This window comes from Psammomys obesus, unplaced genomic scaffold, assembly GCF_907164565.1.
Source record: "Psammomys obesus unplaced genomic scaffold, mPsaObe1.curated_primary_1811, whole genome shotgun sequence".
In the NCBI taxonomy this organism is placed as follows: Eukaryota; Metazoa; Chordata; class Mammalia; order Rodentia; family Muridae; genus Psammomys; species Psammomys obesus.
The window spans coordinates 6,065,174-6,073,670 of NW_026590699.1; the positions used below are offsets into that span (position 1 = coordinate 6,065,174).

At 47.1% G+C, this 8,497-nt stretch overlaps 1 protein-coding gene across 1 annotated transcript in view; it reads left to right on the forward strand.

The window, feature by feature from the left end:
• Tubgcp3 (tubulin gamma complex associated protein 3) overlaps positions 1–5,765 on the forward strand; it is a 45,770-nt gene extending 40,005 nt beyond the window's left edge. Inside the window, exons 13-14 of the mRNA XM_055608439.1 lie at positions 3,973–4,089; positions 4,730–5,765. Of these exons, the coding sequence (XP_055464414.1) occupies positions 3,973–4,089; positions 4,730–4,888 (276 nt within the window). The 3' untranslated portion in view covers positions 4,889–5,765. The remainder of the gene's footprint in view (positions 1–3,972; positions 4,090–4,729) is intronic.
• The last annotated feature ends 2,732 nt before the right edge of the window (positions 5,766–8,497 follow it).

The following is an 8,497-nucleotide window of genomic DNA, read 5'->3' on the forward strand; positions in this document are numbered from 1 at the left end:
TTATTGGGTGCGTTTCATTCAGAGACGCTTGCTTGTCTAGGGAAAGTTGGAAAGCTGAGACTGCCTACAAAATGTATTTAAATTCAAAAGGTAAAATAACTCTGAACAGTCATTCAGATGTGGGTCTGCTGAATTCGTTAGAGATGGAGCTAGCTCCTGAGAGGATTTCAGCATCCTGAGTGCCGTGCTGTGGAGGCTGGCTTCCGCCTCTATCATGCTGCTGTTAGGTGGAGCAGTCCCAGAGGTCCTTCCTTCGGCAATTCATGGCTCCTCTACTTTTTTCCCACTTTTCTTCTCAAAACCCCTTCAGTTATTATGATATTTCCAATTCAAATTTAGGATTGAAGGGCTTTTACTTCTTTCAGTTTAAAAAATACATTTCTACATTGACATTCTTGGTTCAGCATTAGCATACTTAGTTCCTGCTGCTGTGACACCCACACTTCTGTACACACCCCTGTGCTCATGATTCTGGGACCAGTACCAGCCATAGTAATTGACTGCACCGTGACTAGTATGACTTCCCAGAGAATCTAGCCCACTAGGTAAGTGTATTCAGAATCTACATTGTCCAGTCCTGTGAAGCGGTGATTCCAAAATGTTATCCCGCCATCTCAATACACATTAACTGGAGTTATTTCTGCTGTTCTCTGTTTGGTAGAGCATGGATGTGAAACTCCAAAATTTTTACTAATTGGCATACCAAATGGAGAATATGTTACAGAATGTTTGAGATTATTCCAAGTATACAGAAGTCTTTGTATCGGTCTAGTAAGATTGTTATAAACTGGCTTTTTCAGAATAAAGGAAAAATGATTAATCCCAAGTAAAACCTGATTAAAGATCTGTATGGCAGATCTGCTCATTGCTGAAGTGCTGGGAGCTTCTCCTGAGATGAGAGTGAGACTGGGAACTGTTGGGTTGGCACGCCATGCTCTGATGGTCATGAACATGGCAGGGAAGAAGGACAGAGAAACCAGGTTCCTTTGCAAAAGTGGTTGTGAGCCTGAAATTCGAAATAACCTTAATGTGAATTATTGGAATAAATAAGTGAGTTTGGCTGGGTGCCTAGAAATCAAATATTCAAGAGTTTGTTTTCTGTCAGTGGCAATCAGAATGAAAGTTTAAAAGACATGCCATTAGAAGTCAATGTGATCTGCATGTGTTCTATAAGGCTGAAACGGCCTGGCTTTTTTGAATTTGTGGTGTCCAGCAAGGCTCCTGGAGCCATCCCGAGGACCCTGATGTTTTCAGTCTCCTTTCCAGTTGTAACAAAAGCAACTTAGGAAGAAAGGCTTCGTGAGCTCACAGTTGCAGGCTTCTGTCCACAGAGGCCGAGTCACAGAGCAGAAGCTCGAGGGAATTGTTTCCACAATCAGGAACAGAGAGCAAAGAATGCATTTGTGCCAAGCCTCAGGACCCTCTTTCCTTTTCATCAGTTAGGGCCCAGCAAATGGGTGGCACTGCTCACAGTTGGGGTGGGTCCTCTCACCTCAGTTAGCGAAGTTTAGAAAATTGCTCACAGCCTTCCCCATAGGCCAGCCTAATCTACGCAAGTCTACATTGACAGTCTTCCCAGGTGACTATACATTTTGTCAATCTGATAACTAAAACTAATCATTACAGCTTCCGCTTTGTCTGCCTGACACACAAATACATTACTTTAAGCCACACCTTTCTGTGTTAGTTAGGGTGACTATTGCTGTGATGAAACACCATGACCAAAAGCAATTTGGGGAGGAAAGGGTTGATTTGACATTCTTGTGCATCATCACAGGAAGTCAAGACAGGAATTTAAACAGGGCAGGAAACTGTAGGCAGGGGCTGATGCAGAGACCTTGGAGGGGTGCTGCTTACTGGCCTGCTCTTTGTGGCTTGCTCAGCCTGCTTTCTTATGGAACCCAGAACCACTACCTCAGGGATGGCAGCACCCACACTGAGCTAGTCATCAATTGCTGACTAAGAAAATGCACCACAGGCCTGCTTACAGCACGATCTTACGGAGGCATTTTTTCAATTGAGGTTCCCTCTGCTCAGATCACTATAGTTTGAGTCAAAGTTGACATAAAGTTAACCAGCATACTGTCTACTCCTTCTCCCCAAAGTCTTCTGTTGCGCTCATAATGTAAAATTTAAAAAGTTTCCATAAATTTCCATAAGTTTCTTATAAATTTGTAATATTTTAGAAGTTCAAAGACTCTGAAATGTGAACTCCTATTAGATCAAAAACAACTTATACACTTCCAACATATAATGGCACAGAATAAACATTCCAATTTCAAAATGGAGTAACATAGCAAGAAATAATCAAACTGAAATGCCAAACCCAATATGGCCAAAACCAAATACCGCAGCTCCATGTCCAGAATCTGGGGCTCATGATGAAATTGACTGGGCTCCAAAGGGTTCAGGCAGCCCCATTCCTTCTCTTTCAAACTTAGTCCAGCTCCGCTTCATGCCTGCAGCTCTTCCGGGCACATGTCCTGTGATCCTGGCATCCCCAACACTCTGGGGTTTCTACACTTACACTTCATCTTCACAGTAGCACACACGGCCTCTGAGGGCTTGCTTCTCTCTGGGGACCTCACCCCTGCCACACAGTGCCTGACCCCAGCTGCTCTCTGCCACTCCTTCCTCCTTGTGTCTTTCATACTTTCAAAAGCAACAGCACCTAAGCAGAGCCACCATCAGGAGGTGTAGTCTGCCCCCGTGGACCATAGCTGTGTCAGCTTCTGTGTGCTGACCCTGAGGACACACTTTCCTGATGTCACCGTGCAGACCACCAGGTTTCTCCTTCATGGTGCTCATCTCTGTAACAGCCACAGCTGCTTTTCTGTCTGCACTTCCATGTCAAAAACTTGAAGCTTGTCCACACACCTTTCTAGTGAATAGTCCATTACCTTTAAATTCAGTGTCACTCAAGATTTCAGGACACTGGCAAAATTAAGGCAGATTCTTACTAAAACATCACAGGCCCTGGCCCAGTTGCTGACAGTCCTTGTTCTTGGAGGCCTCATGAGCTAGGCCTGGGTTGCTGGAGACAGTGGGTAAATAAGCTAGTAAGTGGCCTAATGGCTAATGAGAGGTGGAAGCGGGCATGTGTAAAGAAATCGAGAAAGCAATGGCATCGTCTTGTCCTTACGTCCGTGGAAATAGATTGATATCTGTAATGGTCTGCAGGTCCCCAAAGTGGACTGCATTTGGATATGCTAAAGGGGGCTTATGCTGTTGAAAGTACAGTTGGGGCTGCTGGAAAACCTCCCACCCTGCCTAGCCACAGTTCCATGTTACAACAAGGCCATTGCCAGAGGGTGTGAATTATCTGAACTGATATGACTTAGAAAGAGCAAGCCTGAGTTCTGATTACCAATGGGCAAATCAGACTTTAGCAAAATGAACAGTTTCCTACATCCAGGGTATGTACCAGGAATGCCAAGGTTCAGATCAGAAAATGTAGTAAATGGAATTTCACATGTTTGCCAATGAAGAGAGAACTCCCACACAGGCTGGCTGAACAGTCAAGTTTACCTTTACTGAAATTTTTTCTTGGTGGCAAAGAGGTGTTGAGATAAGGTCTCACTGTGTATAGTCCAGTCTGACCTCCAGCTTCACCATTCTCTTGCCTCAGATGGGATTGTGGGTGTGAGCTACTGCATGCCTGGCTGAAAATGACCTTTTAGAATGAGAGTAGGTAGATGTGTCCCCAGGAAACACCTCAGTCCACGGAAGATTGTCTGAGGTGTTCCCTCTAGAGTCAGGAGTGCCATCTCTCAGAGTTGACAATTCCCTTTGTGCTCGTTGTCAGAATGAGGGCACGTGGAGGGACACGGCCATCCACAGCACAACACACAAAGCTGTGGAGATTGGTTAGTGGGAGTAGGCCTCACAGTGATGAGCTGTGCGTTCAACGTTCTCAGTAGCCAGCAAGGAGGCATCCACCAGCTGAACTTGCTGCTGCTTCTAATCCTCCAGGGCCAGTGGGGAGTGACAGCAGCCGAGGAAGAGGAGGAGAACAGGAGGATCCGGGAGTTCCAGGACTCCATACCAAAAATGTGCTCACAGTTGCGGATATTGACGCACTTTTACCAGGTGTGTATAAGTGCGGGCCATGGTGTCCTCTTCTGTGCTCGGTGCTTGCTTCTGGAGGGTTGGCCATGTGGCTGGTGGCTGTCGTGTGGGCAGCACTCAGGAGCTGGTGGTCCCCCTGAGGAGTCGCCCTTGCTGACTCATCCTCACTGGGCTCTCTGAGCAGCCGTACAGCTAGGAGGGGAGACCCTGGGTGGGATTCTAATGCTCGTCATGGTGACCGCACTGAATGGTGTAGGTTTGTTTGAGAGGTCTAGGCCATGAGCGGTCACAGTGACTTTGCTAAATCAGCATCTGACAGAACCATGTCCCTTCACAGTAGTAGAGCCCAGGAATGGCTTTGAGCTTGAATCCGTTTCCCCTCTAGAGTCATGGCTGAGCATATGTTTGTAAGCCGGTGAGATGACAGGGATGCCCAGTGGAACACCAAGCTTTCTGTTCCCCTGTAGCGTGTGTGTGTGCAGAGGGATGTCAGGAGGTCGGCCTGTCTTAACTGCACAGACAGCGAGTCCTGATGGAGCCACACAGGCTGAGTGGACACCTGGGCCATGCTCAGTTCCTGCTCGGGGCTTGTTGCGGTGGCATCGGGAGGGGCTGTGCTCGGGCAGAGCGCTCTGACCAACTCTCCTGTGTTCCATCCTAGGGTGTTGTGCAGCAATTTCTGGTGCTGCTGATGACCAGCTCTGATGAAAGTCTTCGCTTTCTCAGCTTCAGGTTGGACTTCAATGAGCATTACAAAGCCAGAGAACCCAGGCTCCGGGTTTCTCTGGGCAGTAGGGGCCGGCGCAGTTCCCACACGTGAGGCTGTCTGAGGTTAGGAGAAGCCCACACAAGCCAGACTGTCCAGGCTGCTGGATGCCGCGCACAGGCCACGGTGTTTCGGCACTGTGTCTGCTGGAGTCTCGTTTTCCACCTGACCTGAGTGTCTGTGATGTCACCCAGTTCAGGAGTCCACTCACCAACAATGTAGTCTTCATAGTGGGAAGACGCTGTGATGTGTTGGAACATCTAATTTCCACCATGTAATTTATATTTGTCAGTTAAAAAAAAGACAAAAAAAACCCCACCACCAACAAACTGTTTCTTGCCACAGAAAACTAAGGCAGTGGTGTGTTTATAAATTGAGAGAATGTCACTGCTACTTTTTAGCATCCTCTGTAGAGACAGTTTTTGTTATCATGATGACGCTAAATTGAAACATGTCTCTAGGAAAATACATAGAGTATTGGTGTTAGTGTTGAAAACACGAGCCTGGTGAGGACATCGCTACCCAGGCATCGCCGTCACACTCGTTCTTACTTTCTCTTCCAAGGTTTACATTTTTATATTTAGTTTGCTAATTCAAATAATGTGTAAAGCAGTGCAAACGAGCAGGGGCCATGGAGGGCGGAGGTGTCGCTAGCCCAGCTGTGCAGACCACACTGGGCAGTGCACGTGCGAACAAGGCAAGGCCAAGACTGTTCTATTTTCAGAGTTCTGATAAGTGTTGGAAAGAAATCAACTTGGGTACTGGAGGCTTCCCTTCTCCTTGCCTATTTTTTCATTGTAAATATTTATATATTACCAACCAGATGATGGAGGGAACTGGTTTTTGTAAAAATGTCCTATCGGTCACATAATTATGCCTTTTTTATGTTGCATAAGTGAGAACTTAGAGAATTAAAGACCATTATCTTTCAGATGTGTCACGTGTTTCTCGAGCACTCTGGAGAAACTGTCCACTTGCTGGATTTGTGGGTAGGAACTGATGGGATTTGCTTGACTGCTGCAGGACATGAGTCCTTTAAAGTTTGTGAAGCTCGTATTCCACTTGGAGTATGAGAGAGTGCAAGCAAGCACTGCTGTGCACTCGTCGCTTCCACGAGCTCACGCCACATCCAGATCTGTTTGTGGTTCCAGGGCACTGGGAAGTCCAGGTGTCACAGTAGTGAATCCGCGGTGAAGGCCGTCCTTAGCACGTAGCTTTATTTAAAATTTTACAAATGCAAAGCTGGGTGTGCAGGCACATGCCTGTGACCATAGCAGTTGGTGGGTAGGGTCTAGAGGACCAGGAGTTCAAGGTCATCCTTTGCCACACAGGTAGTGTGAAAACCCTTGGGATGCATAAGATCCTCCTCACACACACACTCACCAAAAAACAAAAAACAAAAACAAACAACAACCAAAAAAAGTTTATAAAATCAGACCTTTGGAGCAGCTCTCCCTACTGCAAGTCCTTTCTGGAAATTTTGATGTATGGTGTATTTCCAAGAGAAATTTCCAGTGTCATTTGACCTATAGCACTGCGTTTGTCTTCTTGTCAGCTGCTGGGGTTAGTCTTCTGTAGCCCCACAGTCTGCTCCTGAGTGGTTCCTTTCTTGGGGCAAGGAGTAAGGAGAGGCGGCTGGCCCAGGCCTTGCTGCACGTTGCCAGGCCTTTCCCAGTGCCAGGCCTGTCCCATCTCGCTGACAGCTGCAGGAACACTCTCCTTCACTGTGCCGAGAGGAAGATCTGTGCTCAGAGGGGTGTGCATTTTCCTTGAGACACAAACAGGACACCAGTGACCTCATGGTGGCACAGCAGAGAGACAGAGCTGTTCAACAGGCATTTCATCTTAAAAAAACAAGCACAGAAGAAAACAAATCTGCCAGCCTTATTATGTGTGGTGGCAGATGGCACTGTGAGTAAGCCCCTGGGCAGATATTTTGAAAAGCGTGGAAACACTGTACCCGCCTCTCCTGGGTAGATGCTACAAATGATGTTTTGACAGTGAATGAGGAAGAAAACACCTCTCAAAAGACATGCATCTGTGAGAAAACATTCTGAAAATGGATTTTCAGAACCATAAAATTTTATTTTGTTGATAAGGATGACATTTGTCTCTGCTTTTCTTAAACACTTTAAGAGATACAGAAATGCAGTTTTAAAACATGTTCAAAGTGTTCAAGGAAGTGAGTTTTGGTAGCTTGTCAAAATCCAAGTTCAGCACATTTACTGCAGAGCACAGATATTCACTGGACCGGTTTCAACACAGGCCCGGCAGAGCTGCCAGTGTGGCTGAACGCCTGATGAGAGGCTGGAGTTTGGCTGCTGAGGTATGTCTATGTCCTGCCTTTCTTCTGTCCTTCACTCCTTCTGGGGAGCTGGCTCCCCCACCCCCACCCCCACCCCCAGCCAGGCATCACAGTCATTGGAACTGAGTATCAAAATTGACTGAGCTGAAGTGTCACTTCACATCATGGACAGCAGTGTTAAGCCAAGGAGCAGGAGCAGGAGCAGGAGAGCTTTTTGCTAAAGTCATTCTACTCATTTTTTTGTCAAGGAAGAATTGATGGCTGCTAACAGGCTTTAAAACTTTATCCTTGTCCTTTGGAAGTTTGTTTTAGTTCTGTAGTGTGTGTGCAGTGTTCTAACAGTTCTTGTTGAAAACCCATCTCACACTTACACCTCAGACTCAGTGTCGTTCTTTCTGCCTGGGCCTCCCTGGTGCTGGGATTGCAGGTGAGTATCAGGCCTGGCCTCACATTCTGGAATCCTCAGGGCATGCTGTTCCTTATCACACAGGAGCAGCCGTGGCTTAGGCTGGGGGTACCCAGAAGCATTGGTATACCCTTCCTGTGCTGTGCAGCTGAGGAGAGCTGTTCCCGGGGAGCCCTTCCTTGGCATCACTCCAGAGGCTCATCCAGATGGGATGAGGATTGGCAGGGAGGAGAGGGAAGGTGGTGGTGCCTGCTGTGTGTCACTGGGGAAGAGAGCATCAGAGTCTGCGACCCTGATGCCCATGCAATAGTATGAAAGTCAGCCTCAGTTCAAACCCTGGGGTCTTTGAGGGGTAGAATATGGAGACCCCAGTGTTCTTAGGATGTGATATTGATCTGCTTATTCCATGAGGTAATTCAGCAGGGTTTTGCTAAGTTCGAGCAGACTATAACTGCCCTGCCAGCAGTCCCTGCAGAGCCTGTGCTGACCAAGAGTTGTGCCAGTCACTGGGGCCTGATGTGTGGCTGTTCCTTCCCCAACCAAGGTGTATTACTCAGTTTTCTATTACCTATTGGCTGGTAATGTTTTAGATACACTAAATATTACGATTTGTCTTTTGTTTCTTTTTACATTTTAAACGGCCACTGGATAACGGCAGGCAACACATGGCAGGCGTTTGTGGCTTCATGCCTCCATGGCTTTGCACAACACTCACTCTGATCGTGCTGTGGCTTGTCATGGGCAGAGTGTACACACAAGGACCATTCTGAGAGCAACACACTCACTTTCTTCCCCCAGGTTCTCTGTTTATTCTTACCTTTTTTCTTGGTGAAGTTCAGGGTGCAGGAGAAGTCTCAGGCAGACACTGGGAGAGGCCTGCCATCTGCCTCCCCATTCCTTACCTCCTTGGCCAGCAGGATTCTGCGTTTATGTGGGGCCGTAGGGCTTCATA